At 47.1% G+C, this 13,559-nt stretch overlaps 7 protein-coding genes across 7 annotated transcripts; 3 read left to right on the plus strand and 4 right to left on the minus strand.

Annotated features, from left to right (window-relative positions):
- Window positions 1-681: 681 nt before the first annotated feature.
- Window positions 682-2,314, plus strand: LOC4802360 (uncharacterized). Its single transcript, XM_001359252.4, has 2 exons — window positions 682-1,960; window positions 2,027-2,314. Exons 1-2 carry the CDS (start codon window positions 880-882, stop codon window positions 2,224-2,226), a joined length of 1,281 nt encoding a protein of 426 aa, XP_001359289.2. The 5' UTR covers window positions 682-879; the 3' UTR covers window positions 2,227-2,314.
- Window positions 2,315-2,518: 204 nt separating this feature from the next.
- On the minus strand, window positions 2,519-3,927 carry LOC4802351 (uncharacterized). Its single transcript, XM_001359247.4, has 2 exons — window positions 2,816-3,927; window positions 2,519-2,756 (listed from the first exon to the last, which is right to left on the minus strand). The coding sequence occupies exons 1-2, from the start codon at window positions 3,879-3,881 to the stop codon at window positions 2,560-2,562; spliced, it is 1,263 nt and encodes a 420-aa protein (XP_001359284.2). The 5' UTR covers window positions 3,882-3,927; the 3' UTR covers window positions 2,519-2,559.
- A 308-nt stretch (window positions 3,928-4,235) lies between these two features.
- RIOK2 (RIO kinase 2) lies at window positions 4,236-6,405 on the minus strand. Its single transcript, XM_001359255.5, has 4 exons — window positions 6,098-6,405; window positions 5,665-6,043; window positions 5,415-5,606; window positions 4,236-5,350 (listed from the first exon to the last, which is right to left on the minus strand). The coding sequence occupies exons 1-4, from the start codon at window positions 6,303-6,305 to the stop codon at window positions 4,480-4,482; spliced, it is 1,650 nt and encodes a 549-aa protein (XP_001359292.2). The 5' UTR covers window positions 6,306-6,405; the 3' UTR covers window positions 4,236-4,479.
- A 236-nt stretch (window positions 6,406-6,641) lies between these two features.
- On the plus strand, window positions 6,642-9,128 carry GlnRS (Glutaminyl-tRNA synthetase). The gene has a single exon (XM_001359256.5). The coding sequence runs from the start codon at window positions 6,716-6,718 to the stop codon at window positions 9,050-9,052; it is 2,337 nt and encodes a 778-aa protein (XP_001359293.2). The 5' UTR covers window positions 6,642-6,715; the 3' UTR covers window positions 9,053-9,128.
- On the minus strand, window positions 9,106-9,696 carry LOC4802365 (peptidyl-prolyl cis-trans isomerase NIMA-interacting 4). The gene is made up of 2 exons (XM_001359257.4): window positions 9,520-9,696; window positions 9,106-9,452 (listed from the first exon to the last, which is right to left on the minus strand). Exons 1-2 carry the CDS (start codon window positions 9,593-9,595, stop codon window positions 9,136-9,138), a joined length of 393 nt encoding a protein of 130 aa, XP_001359294.2. The 5' UTR covers window positions 9,596-9,696; the 3' UTR covers window positions 9,106-9,135.
- A 76-nt stretch (window positions 9,697-9,772) lies between these two features.
- Window positions 9,773-11,254, plus strand: Kdsr (3-ketodihydrosphingosine reductase). Its single transcript, XM_001359258.5, has 3 exons — window positions 9,773-10,051; window positions 10,108-10,676; window positions 10,748-11,254. Exons 1-3 carry the CDS (start codon window positions 9,775-9,777, stop codon window positions 10,964-10,966), a joined length of 1,065 nt encoding a protein of 354 aa, XP_001359295.2. The 5' UTR covers window positions 9,773-9,774; the 3' UTR covers window positions 10,967-11,254.
- Window positions 11,255-11,438: 184 nt separating this feature from the next.
- Window positions 11,439-13,433, minus strand: LOC4802367 (protein RER1). The gene is made up of 2 exons (XM_001359259.5): window positions 12,825-13,433; window positions 11,439-12,766 (listed from the first exon to the last, which is right to left on the minus strand). Exons 1-2 carry the CDS (start codon window positions 12,909-12,911, stop codon window positions 12,230-12,232), a joined length of 624 nt encoding a protein of 207 aa, XP_001359296.1. The 5' UTR covers window positions 12,912-13,433; the 3' UTR covers window positions 11,439-12,229.
- Window positions 13,434-13,559: the final 126 nt, after the last annotated feature.

Below are 13,559 nucleotides of genomic sequence, written 5' to 3' on the forward strand. Positions count from 1 at the left end.
AATAACATTGGATCATATATGTAGCTTTCATAAGGTCTCATCGGATCCAAAGGTTAAAATGTGGGCATTCGGTGGGTATTGCATTGAGTTTCAGTTTCTGACTGGAATCCGCAGGTAACGAGCATCAACTTTGTGCAGTCATTGCACGTTCTCGTCTCCATCTATCTATATAACTATTGGTGATCAAAACTAAGGAGCATCACCCAGCCTCACACATAAATTACTTAAAGATCACTTAAGATAACAGTATATCATCCATTGCCACTGCGTGACATTTTTCGACATTTCTTTATCAGATATGACACCGCCCCAAGGCACGAGACCCATCACTACGATCTACAGATATTCTCGTAATCGTGTATAGTATCTATAAATATATATAACAAGGGCTTTGCATAACAAACATTAAGATGGATTTATGGGTTGTGAAGCAGATAAATTTGTCTCTGGATCGAGAGTGATCTTAAAACGCTACGTAAGTGGTCGTCAGTCGGTGTGGAGATGATTTACGGCAGTGCCACACTTACGTCACATGGTGAAACTTACTATATAGTCCGATATAGTAGGTACGCTACCTATATACTTGTACCGATTTCTGTGGAGGTGCCACTCACACTGTACTATCTCATACGGTCGAGTACTCGTATGTGTCGCGAGCTCTAAGCGATTCCTTTATCTATTCAGCTGTGGATAGATCTGGAAGGCAGTGAGACCCTGTTCGGAAGGTGCTACGTAATGGTCTGAGTCGGGTTGCTTTACAGCCATACCATAATGTGGGATCTGACGGAGAATGAGATTGTGGCCACCCGACACCGACTGACTATAAATTGGGCGCTTTTCCGCCGCAACGATTCAGACTGAAAAGTTAAAGCAAGCATCATGGTTGAACAGCATAAAGAGAACAAAGAAGAGGCTGCGACAGACTTTCATCCCTCCCCCGTGTGGCTGAACGAGTCCTATCTGGAGTCTTTGCTACAGAGCAAGAAGAAGGATGCAGGTCTGAGAATCACCCAACTGGACATCAAGCCAGCCACAGCCAAGGGGGAGAACTATGCGAGTGTCATGACCCGAGTAAAAGTGACCTACGTCAAGAGCGGCGCCAAGACTCCCGAGGAAGGATACTACATTGTGAAGACAACCTACGAGAACGATCCTGTCATATCCAGCATCTTTTCCGGCTACCAGGCCAGCACGACAGAGATGCTGATGTACGAAAAAGTCCTGCCCAAGTTGAGTGATCTCATCGATGGTACACAGGAGCCCGAGAAGCTGTTTGCCCAGACCTTGCACGTGGACTATGAGCACGATGCGATCATCTTCGAGGATCTGGCTGTGTCCAAGCATGTACTGGCCGATCGGTTGGCGGGCTTTGACCTGGAACACACGCACATGGCTCTCCGAAAGCTGGCCAAGATGCATGCCGCCGCCGCTGCCCTCAACGAACGACAGCCGGGAGTCCTAACAAAATTGGATCATGGAATCTTCAATCGTCACACGGAGGGCTTTGGTCCTTTCTTTCAGAACATGATGGTGATGGGGGCAGAGTTCGCCGACAAGTGTCCGGAGCTGGGCAGCTACTATGGCAACAAGCTGAGGGCCTTGGTCAAGCGTCTGATGGAGTACTCAACGCGGGTGTACGATCCACAGCCAGATGAGTTCAACACGCTGGTGCATGGCGACTTTTGGGTGAACAATGTGATGCTACGATATGGCGAGAAAAAGGAACCCCTGGACATGATCCTCATCGACTTTCAGTTCTCCAGTTGGTCTTCGCCGGCCGTGGATCTGCATTACTTTTTCAACACCTCTCTGCAGAATAAAATACGCTTCCACCAGCAGGATGCGTTGATTCAGTTCTATCATAAGGTGCTAGTGGATACCCTGAAGGATCTGAAATATGGTGGATATATACCCTCGCTCAGGCAGCTTGTCCTGCAGCTGGAAAAGGGAAAATTCATTAGTGAGTAAACACAACAGGCTCTTTATAAAGTAAGAGAGAAAAATAACTCCCTTTTAATTTATACAGCCGTCAGTGTGTCATTGGCCTGCCAGGGTATAATGCTAAATGATCAGACAGACAATGCGGACTTCAATGCCCTGATCCAGGACGATGAGCGAGGACGCAACTTCAGGCGGGTGGTCTACAGCAATAAGAGGTTCCAGGAGATAGTAAAGAATTTGTTGCCCGCCTTTGATCGCATCGGTCTTCTGGACGTCACCGACTAAGAGACTCGAGACTTATGTATGTGTTATATGTATTGTAAACCAAATGAAATATGAAATATAATATAATTACTATTTACTTTCCCCCTAATGTGTGTGCTCAAGTGTATTTACCAGACAGCTGGTTAACTATCTTCAGCACAACGAATTTAAGTGCCTGTAAGTGTTATCAGGTAGATTTTATTTAATGTTTGCCTTTGATGTTTGACAAGAGCTCAACGATATCTCAATTGCCCACAACCATGAGGACCTATCCCTCTGTTCCTGTACAGGTCAGTTTTTTTGCCAGAAGGTACTAATGGTGAAATTGCAATTTTATTGTTATTGTTAAGTAAATCACATTTCGTCCAGCAATCCCTGCTGATCCAGAAACGGAAGTGTTAGATGCAATTTCCTTCTGACGGACTCCACCTGAAAGATACTATCTTTATACCGTATGGCGCCTTCGGACTCTGACAGAACCTGTTCCATGGATGACTCCTCCTTGCCCTCATAGAGCATCACAGGCTCGAAGAGTAGGGAACAGAAAACAGCTTAGGGAAGAGAAATTATAAGTACAATTATCCCTTAGCTAGGACTGTATTCCACTCACCGTAGAAGGCTCTTGCCTTGAACTGCAGTTGAAAGTCAAACAAAGTTGGGACCTTGCCGCCATAATTGACCTTTTTTAGGCCCGCCACCAGCTTATAGTAGTAGAACTGCACCAGCTTCGTCTGATGGTGCAGCCGAAGATCATCGTGCACCGATGTGGAGAAGAAGTAATGCAGATCGATGGCCGGAGAATTCCAAACACTAAACTGAAAGTCTATGAAGATCATGTTGCTGGGATGTCCCTTTGCGTCATATTGGAACATGAAGTTTGTAGTCCAGGGATCCCCATGGGCCAAAGTCACAAAGTCCCCGGGTCTTATGGTTGTGGATCGTTCGCCATAGTCCATGATATTATCCACGAGATGATCGATCTTCGACTGGTAGCGTTGCTGTAGTTCCTTGTCCAGCTTTAACGAGCGAGATAGGGCCTTGAGAAGATTCCTCATGATCGGCTGGTAGGCACGGGTATGTTTATTAAAGAATCCCCGATCGTAATCCTTGGCAAAAATGCCTGGCTTCCGTTCGCTTAGAGCTGCAGCTGTGGCATGAAAGGTGGCCATTTTCTCCAGCACCAGATGCGTATGCTCCAGATCCAGTTTCTTAAGCCGATCGGCAACCTTGTACTGCCCCAGCGACATGTCCTCAAAGATGATGGAGCCCCTATCGCGATCCACGTTGACGGTGGCCGCAAACAGTTTCCGCTGATCCTTGAGCTCCTGTCTGGCTATCTCCGCCAACTGAGGCAGGATGTTCTCATACATATCCATTTCCCTGACGTAAACGCCATAAGGGAAGAGCACATCAGCAGCCGGATCCTTGCTCGTAAAAGTAGTCTTCACCAAAAACGTAGTGGTCTGTGTGCCCTTGGAGGGTTTCGTTGTATATTCCAAATTGATACGAGTCATCACACTGCCAAAGTTCTCGCCATTCGCAATGGCTGGCTTGATGATCAGCTTTTCCAATTTGAGAGTGTCATCTTTGAAGAAGATCCGCAACTTCTTCTGCACGTAGTCCTGGGTCAGCCATGCAGGTGCCGGATGTGTCTTCTCTGTGGCTTCTTTGGGCATGGTCCTAACCGTAGCTCAGGTCTTGGGTTTGTGTGCTTTTGTTAATAGGAGTGCATTGTTTTTATATAGCCCTCCTCTAAGAGGTGGGAGAAATGATAAGTGTAAGTACGCCATTATCATGCAGCAATTCAACGAATTCCGTATGGGAAACAGCGTGTAAATTTATTACAATACATGTTCAGTTCTCCCTCTATCTCAAGTGCTTGACCGAACCGCGAACGCCCTAGGGGACAGCGAGCCCTCGTGAATGGAGACGGAAGCCTTCGAATCAAAGCACTCATTCTAACGAAAGAAATCATCCTACTATAATATGAATGGGTAGCATTCCGCTGAATCACAGAAATCTCGAGCAAATTGTTTGAATAGAATAGCGCTCTTTGTTGAGTTTACAGATTACACTAGATAAAGAACGAGCGAGTGCTGTTTATTACAAATGTACATAATAAAAGTAAGTTTATTCTAGCCACGTGTTACCCGAGATGAACAGATCGCCACAAATTGATCTTCAAATCTCGTTTATCTGGGATGGCTTCGTTTTTATCATTAAATTAGGTATCACTAAAGTGTAAGGTACCAACAAATTATATACCTTTTTATTTTAAAAGTCCCAACCGGCATACTCCTTCACCACATCCTTATTCTCCTTGCGATGGCGATGAATGGCGCTGGCTTCGCCCTTGGCCACGCATTTCTTGCGCTGATCTCGCTTCTCCTTGATGTCCATGTTGCGGCGTATGCGATCGGTGATCACGGATGGTGCTATTGTGCTTGTCGTGGTGGAATACGAGCGCTGACTTCTCGCATCGTTGAGCATTTGCTCGACCATTTTCAGGCGATACATGCGGGAGTTGGGATCCAAGCCGGCCAGCTCGGGAATTTCATCTGTTTCCAGGTCATTGGAGCTAATGGATTTGGCATCTTCTGCGGGTGCGTCGGCACCTGGAGCCACTGGTGGAACAATGCCTTGAGGTGCAGGAGCAACAAGTGGAACATCGCCTTGAGGCCTCGACTCTGGAGTTGGAACTGGATCAGAGGCTATTGGCTTCGATGGCAATTCCGCATCGATAATCTCTGGACCCACAGTCAGATTACCCAAATATTGGGTACACGATTCAATGTATCGACGAATGGCATCATCTGATTTCTGAGCTGGCTTCGCCTCGCTATAGAGCACCTCATTCTCCACCTGACGACGACACTCGTCGATCTCTACAGCTTCCGCAGTCACCAAAGCAGGCGCCTCATCTTCCTCACCTTCATCTTCTTCGTCCTCCGACTGTTCCACCATGCCATACTCCTGCAACAGATCCTGTTCCATCTCCTTGGTGAAGCCATACCCAGTGCAGTGCACCTCAGCATCCAGATCATCATCGCGCACCAGATCGCTGAACTTGGGATAATCTTCGCTTTCGTAGGCGAATTTACGACGGAACATTTCGCGAACGCAGTTCACATCGCGATCAAAGAAACTATAGAAGATTTTATAATGGATTACTAATAGAGTCGTTACGAGGATCGTTTGGTGATGCTTACAATTCAGCATTTTCATGCGAGGTGGACATCATCTGAGGAAAATCTATCAGTATAGGCTTTCCCGCATCCGTGAGCATCAAATTGAACTCGTTAAAATCGCCATGGATCACACCAGAGTTACCCAAACGGACAATCAGATTCATGAGGTCATCATAGACTTGTGGAATATCCAACAACTCATGCACTTGGGTCCTACGAAAAAAGAAATGCATTAAAAATGCAGTCAAAGTGGTGCGAATTCGGATCTTACATGGGCCAACCATTGACCAGATCCATCAAAACGCAGTGACGATTGAAATCGATGGGTTTCGGGACAGGAAAACCGCGCTCATGCAATGCCGACATGTAGGCAAACTCTCGGGTAGCCGAAATTCGCGATAAATACAACCAGGAGGCCTTGTGCCGACGTCCATGATAATCTCGCTTGGCTTTCACATTCCTGAAGCAGGTGCGTCCCAGACGATGCAACTTCAGGCAAATGGGAGTTCCCTCCTCATCGGCCACCACATAAATGTTTGACTCCTTGCCAATTCCAATTTGGTTGCCAAAAGAGCTCACTGACCCACGCAATGTAAGAGATTTCAGGGCCAGATAGTCATATCCAGTGTTTGTCAAGCGATACCCATCATCTGTAAGGCCAAATGCGTTAATATTATTATTTTCCAGCTAATTCGCTCACTTACACTTTTTTCCACGTTCGTAGGACAGTAGTTTGTGCTTGCAGAGCTCCTTGAGCAGCTTGTGGACACCGCCAGTCTTCAGGTTGGCTATGGCCGCGGCCAATGGTCCCGGCACTAGCTCGTGATTTTTCATGCCCATCTCGATGGCGGTGAGGACGCGGAAATCTTCCTTCGTTAGATAGCGCAGCACGGTGACATTTAATTTACCCATTTTTACTGAATTTTGGCAAAGTTACAACGCATTTAATTATGTTTTCGTTTTACACGTGCGAGCACTCCGATAGGAACAGATGATTCGATAGCAATCGTTAATAAGGGGACTCGTGAAACTGATTATGATTCAGCTTTAATTTTCTTTTATCAGAGCCAGTTTAGGTTTATTTTAGTCAATTCAAGTTCCTTTAAGGTGGAATTTAGTTCATTCAGGTGGAACGTCATCCATAATATCGTCCCGATTGTTTCAGATTTCGATTTGATGAAAGCAAACTAAAAGCAAATCAAAGCCAAATTAAAATCAGGTGCTGGAATATCATCTCTAACATTTCATCATTCTATTGTTTAATTTCCGAAGTTATCGCTGTTTCGACGTCATCGTCATCAAAAGGAGAAGAAAACCAGGATATGGCAGGCGAGGATTTGATTGCCCAATTCCAGACGCTCGGCATGAGCGAGCAAAAGGCCAAGGAGACGCTCAAGAATGCCAACGTGACGAAGAACCTACAATTGGCACTGGCCCAGGCAGCCGGCGCTCCCCTCGCCGACGGCACGGGCATGTTGCTCTACCACATGGCCAGCAAACTGAAGGCGCAGCAAGCGGAGCAGCTGCCCCTTCTGGTGCGCTATATTGTGGAGCGCAAGCTGGACAACACCCAGCGCGTGGATGCCGCCCTGGAGTATCTTCTTAAGTGTGGCCAGAAGCTGAAAGCCAACATCGATGTGAAGGAGCTGGAACAGGAGTGCGGAGTGGGTGTAGTGGTCACGCCGGAGGAAATCGAACGCATCGTGCAGGCCAAGATCAAAAGCAGCTACAAGGAAGCCCTACTGGAGCAGCGCTACCACTTCAATTCCTTTAAAATCCTACAGGATGTGAGGGGCGAACTCAAGTGGGCGGATGCCAAGTCGGTGAAGGCAGCCATAGACGTGGAGATATTCGATCTGCTGGGTCCCAAAACGGAGGCGGACTTGAAGCCCCCAGTCAAGCAGAACGAGAAGCCCAAGGCGGCCAAACCCAAGTCAGAAGCGAATCCATCTTTGCAAGCTATGGAGGCTGCGTCCGATGGAGCCAACACCATAGCGGAGCTAATGAAAACGAAGGTTCACTTCCATGCTCCCGGTGAGAACTTCAAGACTGATGGCTATGTCGTGACCGAGCATACCGAGAGATTATTGAAGGAGCATCTCCAGAAGACTGGCGGACGTGTCCACACGAGATTTCCCCCTGAGCCCAATGGCATCCTGCACATTGGCCATGCGAAGGCCATTAACATCAATTTCGGCTATGCTGCTGCTCAGGACGGTATCTGCTATCTGCGCTATGATGACACCAATCCCGAAAAGGAGGAGGAAAAATTCTTTGTGGGCATCAAGGATATGGTAGAGTGGCTGGGATACAAGCCTGCGAAGATTACCTACTCCTCGGACAACTTCCAGCAGCTGTACGAATGGGCTGTGGTCCTCATTCGCAAGGGATTGGCCTATGTCTGCCACCAAAAAGCTGAGGAGCTGAAGGGCTTCACTCCCAAGCCAAGTCCCTGGCGTGAACGTCCAATCGAGGAATCGCTGCAACTGTTCGAGGACATGAAGAGGGGTAAGATCGATGAGGGAGCGGCCACCCTGCGACTGAAGGTTACTCTGGAAGAGGGAAAAGTTGATCCAGTGGCGTACCGCATCAAGTTTATTCCACACCATCGCACGGGCGATACGTGGTGCATTTATCCGACGTACGACTACACGCACTGCCTGTGCGATTCCATCGAACAGATCACCCACTCCTTGTGCACCAAGGAGTTCCAATCCCGTCGCTCCTCCTACTACTGGCTGTGCAATGCGCTGGAGATCTATTGTCCTGTTCAGTGGGAATACGGCAGACTGAACATGAACTATGCCTTAGTCTCCAAGCGGAAAATTGGCAAATTGATTACAGAAAAGATTGTTCACGACTGGGATGATCCCAGGCTCTTCACCCTGACTGCCCTGAGACGAAGGGGCTTCCCAGCGGAGGCCATCAACAATTTCTGCGCCCAGATGGGTGTAACAGGCGCTCAAATTGCTGTGGATCCAGCCATGTTGGAGGCCTCTGTGCGCGATGTACTCAATTTGACGGCACCACGTCGTCTGGTTGTCCTGGAACCCCTCAAGGTGACCATCAAGAACTTCCCACATGCGGCGCCCGTGCAGTTGGAGGTGCCGGATTTCCCACAAAATCAAGAGAAGGGTTCGCACAAGATCACCCTCGACAAGGTGATCTACATAGAGCGAGGCGACTTCAAAGTGGAGCCAGAGAAGGGATATCGCCGTCTGTCGCCCAAGCAATCGGTCGGTCTTCGTCACGCCGGCCTGGTGATCAGCGTGGAAGAGATTGTGAAGCATCCAGACACTGGAGAAGTCGTTGAGCTGATTTGTTCCAGCCAATCTGCGGAGCAGGCCGAGAAGCCCAAGGCTTTTGTCCAGTGGGTCTCCCAGCCCATACCTCTGGAGGTGCGTCTGTACGAGCAACTGTTTAAGCACAAGAATCCTGAGGATACAAATGAGGTGCCCGGTGGCTTCTTAACAGACATCAGCGAGCACACCATCTCAGTGGTGCAGGCTTTCGCGGATCAGGCCCTTGCCCAGGTCAAGGTCTATGACAAGTTCCAATTCGAGAGAATTGGCTTCTTCTCCGTGGATCCGGACACCTCAAACAATAGAATTGTTTTCAACCGCACTGTGGGCCTCAAAGAGGACGCTGGCAAAAAATAATCCTCATTTACCGCCCTTTTTACAGAAAAAAGCAAGCTGTGCACTCATTAAAATTTGATTTATAAAATCTGTAAAATCGGTGTTTATTTCTTTCCCTCTACCATTATGATGTGATAGCCAAACTTGGTCTTGACCGGGGGATCTGTGTACACGGGATTGTTGACATTCGATATGGGCAGGGCGAAGGCGGCGTCTTGGAATGGACCCACCATCGCACCACGAATCTGCCAGCCTAGGTCGCCGCCCTGACGTGCCTTGTCCTCGCTGTAGGCGGTGGCCACCTCGGGGAACTTTTGGCCAGCCTTTAGCTTCTCCATTGCCTCCATAATCTTGCCCTGCTTCTCGCACAGAATGTGGCGCACCTTGACGGCATTGCCTCCTTTCTTCTCCTTGCCGGCAGCTGTGGGTGGGAGTGGATTTCTCTTGATCCAGTTGCACATTCAATGGTTGCCGACAATCCTACTCACACTTATCTTCCGCTGCTGGCTTCTTTCCGCCTTTACCGGCATCCTTGCCACCCTTGGCGTCCTTCTTTGGTGGCATGATTTTGTTAAAATTCGTATTTTAGTCGGAATAACAATAAATTCGTTGGGGGGGCTGCCAATCTGTTGCAAAACACATGTGACGACCAGGGCCTAGAGCTGGAGAAACATCGATGTTTTGAGAGCAAAATTTACCTAGAAATTAACCCATTAAGGGCCGATGGGTGGATTTAAATGCCCATGATAAATGCCATTATCTCAAAATTTGTTGGTGGATTCGAATGGTTTCGGCTTGTTATCATGGAATTCAGCTGGGACATTATTGTCTCCCTCGGCCTTGTGGTGCTAGCACACAGTATAGTCTACGTTTTTGTAATGAAAAAGAGAGCCAAGAGCATCGATGGACGCCATGTCGTGGTCACCGGCGGCTCGAGCGGCATTGGGGTCTGCCTGGCCATAGAATGCGTCACGAAGGGAGCCCATGTTACGATTATAGCGCGTGACGAAAAAAGGCTCAGTAAGTAATTTTCAAAATAATGGAGAACCACACCCTATACCCTTATCGTTCCGCAGAAGCGGCCGTGGACCAGTTGGAGCTTGTGCGCCAGCGAGCGGATCAAAAGATTCAGTACCGCAGCCTGGACATTGGTGGAGACTATGAGGAAGTGGCTCGCGTGCTGGCTGAGACCGAGGAAACTGTTGGCCCCATTTACGCCTTGCTCAATTGTGCGGGCATGGCCATTTGCGGAGTCTTCGAGGAAGTTTCTGTTCGGGATGTCCACAAGCTGATGAATGTCAACTTCTTTGGCAGCTACAACTGTACCCGCCACGTCCTGCCCAAGATGAAGCGGGCGAGGGAGGGCATTATTGTGATTACCTCATCGCAGGCCGCCATGTTCGGCATCTATGGCTATGGACCGTATGCAGCCAGTAAATACGCGCTGCGAGCCATGGCCGAAACGATCGCAATGGAGTCCAGAGAGCACGGCGTCAGTGTCACCTTGGCCTTGCCCTGTGACACAAACACCCCAGGGTTTGAGGAGGAGGAGAAGTCCAAGCCACGCGAAACGAAGATCATTTCGGGCGGTGGAGGTCTTCTGAAGCCGGAGGACATGGCCAAAGCCATTCTCCAGGATGCCTTGGTGAGACATCCTTATTTTATTTTATTTCGTTGAAACTGTATCTCATATCTTACGTGCATTTTTTCGTGCAGAAGGGCAACTTTATCTCGACTGTGGGCGCAGAGAGCTGGCTGATTACCATGTTGGGCGGCGGTCTGCTGCCCTGGGATGGCTTCTTTACAAATCTCCTGCACGCCTTGGTCATAGGTCCACTGCGTTTGGTCGGCTATGGCCTGCACAAGTACTTCAATAGCATCATACGGAAATGTGCCAAGGAGGATCGGGCTGGCGATAAAGTGGAATCGAAGTGATTGTATTTCCATTATCTCCCTGTGAATCGTACATTTAAACACTTATTGTTGTATTTCTAACATTGCATGGCGCATGTTTAGGCAACTACTATTCCAAATATCGCCTGACAGCCACTTTAGTAGCACATCAAACGAGTATTAATGTAATCGAATCGTTCTATAACCCACATTTTCTTATATAGTTTTAGTCTTGTTAATGTTCAACGCACGTTTCAGGGGAATTTAATATGTAATTAAAATACAACAAAATGTTCTATTAAATTGATAAATATTACATGTAATGACGGACAATACGTATTTAATACTTTTAAGGCATGTAATAGGCAACGAAAACCAAGACTCACCATGGTTTGCCGGCTGTTCTTGATAAGATAAACCCATTTACCACTTGTAGACCACTCTCTGTAGACTCCCTCTGCGCCCCAACGATAAGCAACCTTTGAAAATAGGTCAAGATATGCACATATTTGAGTTTAGTTTTCTTTGTCTTCCTTTATTCATAAGACGCACCCAGTTTTACACTCTTCCTTTAGTTCCGTTTTTCATTCCGCCTTTTAACATTTTGTATATAGTTAACGCTAAACAAAAATTGTTGTATAATTATAATGCAAATTATATAAATACATATATGCTGGTAGGCTGTTATATATATTTGTAAACATACAGTGGTATAGCATCTAAGCATCTGATACTCAAAGAATTATTATTGGCTCTCAATACGTTAATTCTACATTTGGATAGAAGGAGAATTTGTAAAATTATGCTTTAGGATTAGGGTTTGAATTTTAAATTATATAGTAGTTAGACTTTAGTGATTTTTGGGTATCTGGCTGGATTGCCAATGAAATTAAAATATGTATACAAGAAATAATTAAACAAAGGCCTTAATGTTGCACAAGACGCCGTGCGACAACTCAATAGTAAAGAAGAAAAATGCTACGCAAACCAAAAGAAATTATTTCACGATTACATGCCGAATGCTGAACTTAGTTTTGGGTTTAGATTGTGGATTCTCTTGGTTCTCTTGGATTGGTGTTGTGTGTGTTGATTGGTTGGTAGCTTTCTCTAGTAGTCCTCAATTGCAATGATTTGCGGTGGTTTAATGGACCCTCCTCCCACTTTTGGCGACCCCACATCCTTGGTCGCTGCGTTGTCGCTAGTTGATGTTGTTGCTAGGGCAGCAGCAGCACTTGGTGTTGCAATTGCAGTGGCAACTGCTTCGTCCGCTGCTGTCCGTGTCTCCGGCGTCTGTGCGGCTAATTGTCACTTTGAGTTGCCCGCCACTGAGTTGGTGCCCGCCAGGTCGTTAACTCTTTGATAACGTGGCTTATTGCGTGTGAAGGGCAAGTACTTGAATTTGATCATATGTTTGATCTGTCGCTTCATCGTGATGCAGAACAGCGTGATGAAGTACATGACCAGTATGGGCCAAAAGACGGGTACGTTGAAGAAGTCGAAAAACGTGCAGAACAGACCGATCCCCGTACTCTTTGTCACCGACAGCCAGAACTTGAACTCTGGCAGGCGGCGTATGAAGGGCCGGAATTCCTCATTGCTGCGCGTCGGCAGATTCGGCCCGTCGTCTTCGTCGTCCTGTGCATAGGGATCGAATTCTGGATCGATTTTTGGCGTTAGAAATGCTATAAACAGATTCAGATGATAGATGCCCAGCGCATAGCAGATGATGTACCATCCTTGGTATATGAAAATGCGCAGCACGAAGAGCAGGAGTACAAAGCCAGCGAACACCCAACGCAGTCGCGTGTGCGGCGTAGAGCGATCAAGTGTTGACTGATAAGTCTGCAAAGAAGTCATATATGTTTATGGACGTTCGATTGCCTTGGGTGCCACCACTCACCTGTGAGAGGCGTTGAAACACCTTCTTAATGCCGCCGCCACCGCCAGATGACGATGACATCGTGGCACTGCTGTCTTCATTCATCATAGTTGCTACAGCACCGCTCTACTCCCTCCCCATTAATCGGTGCGGTCGTGTTTCGTCCACGTTCTTGTTTACTTTGACGTACAGCTTCAAATTGTGCTACGATGCTGCGCTATCGATTTGGCTCGAAGTGGAAAAAAGAGGAGGCTAACTAAACACAAAATAGGCAACACAGCGCGTTCTAAGTCACTAATTATTTCATTGCCGAGACGTTCCGTTCCTCCTCTGCCTCTTTCGTCGTCGTCTTGTTCTGCCCCTGCTTCTTCTTCGTGTTCTCTCCCCTAGTACGAGTTTTTGCGATTGTCAGTTGTGTAGATTGAACTGTGCTCAGTTCTCAATGCCTCCTTGCTGTTATTCAATAATTTCTAACTATATATATAACTGCAACTGTTAATCCCTTGCAGCTTTATTTCCTAATTTGAAAACACTATTGTGTGTGTCGGCAATTTATTGTTCTTTTTTTCACATCCACGTCATTATAAGGTATATCGATACATCAATATATCGATATATCTTCTTTGTTGATCATTTGCGGGCGATTTTTTTGTGCGATAAGTGGAAATATGGGTCGTTTTGCAGAGATCGCCTAAGATCGAGGAACTCTATCTGGAGATGTCGTCGTCATCATTGTGTGTGTCGGCAATTTATTGG

The sequence above is a fragment of the Drosophila pseudoobscura genome, chromosome 2 (assembly GCF_009870125.1).
Source record: "Drosophila pseudoobscura strain MV-25-SWS-2005 chromosome 2, UCI_Dpse_MV25, whole genome shotgun sequence".
NCBI classification, from domain to species: domain Eukaryota; kingdom Metazoa; phylum Arthropoda; class Insecta; order Diptera; family Drosophilidae; genus Drosophila; species Drosophila pseudoobscura.

Coding starts and splice junctions, on each gene's coding strand:
- LOC4802360 (XM_001359252.4), top strand. CDS start 880: ATGGTTGAACAGCATAAAGAGAACAAAGAAGAGGCTGCGACAGACTTT. Junction 1,961..2,026: donor GGAAAAGGGAAAATTCATTA/GTGAGTAAACAC, acceptor TAATTTATACAG/CCGTCAGTGTGTCATTGGCC.
- LOC4802351 (XM_001359247.4), bottom strand. CDS start 3,881: ATGCCCAAAGAAGCCACAGAGAAGACACATCCGGCACCTGCATGGCTG. Junction 2,757..2,815: donor CAAGGCAAGAGCCTTCTACG/GTGAGTGGAATA, acceptor CTCTTCCCTAAG/CTGTTTTCTGTTCCCTACTC.
- RIOK2 (XM_001359255.5), bottom strand. CDS start 6,305: ATGGGTAAATTAAATGTCACCGTGCTGCGCTATCTAACGAAGGAAGAT. Junction 5,607..5,664: donor CTGGTCAATGGTTGGCCCAT/GTAAGATCCGAA, acceptor CTTTTTTCGTAG/GACCCAAGTGCATGAGTTGT. Junction 5,351..5,414: donor TCGCATGAAAATGCTGAATT/GTAAGCATCACC, acceptor AATCTTCTATAG/TTTCTTTGATCGCGATGTGA.
- GlnRS (XM_001359256.5), top strand. CDS start 6,716: ATGGCAGGCGAGGATTTGATTGCCCAATTCCAGACGCTCGGCATGAGC.
- LOC4802365 (XM_001359257.4), bottom strand. CDS start 9,595: ATGCCACCAAAGAAGGACGCCAAGGGTGGCAAGGATGCCGGTAAAGGC. Junction 9,453..9,519: donor GCCAGCAGCGGAAGATAAGT/GTGAGTAGGATT, acceptor TCCCACCCACAG/CTGCCGGCAAGGAGAAGAAA.
- Kdsr (XM_001359258.5), top strand. CDS start 9,775: ATGATAAATGCCATTATCTCAAAATTTGTTGGTGGATTCGAATGGTTT. Junction 10,052..10,107: donor GCGTGACGAAAAAAGGCTCA/GTAAGTAATTTT, acceptor ATCGTTCCGCAG/AAGCGGCCGTGGACCAGTTG. Junction 10,677..10,747: donor CCATTCTCCAGGATGCCTTG/GTGAGACATCCT, acceptor TTTTTCGTGCAG/AAGGGCAACTTTATCTCGAC.
- LOC4802367 (XM_001359259.5), bottom strand. CDS start 12,911: ATGATGAATGAAGACAGCAGTGCCACGATGTCATCGTCATCTGGCGGT. Junction 12,767..12,824: donor TGTTTCAACGCCTCTCACAG/GTGAGTGGTGGC, acceptor ACTTCTTTGCAG/ACTTATCAGTCAACACTTGA.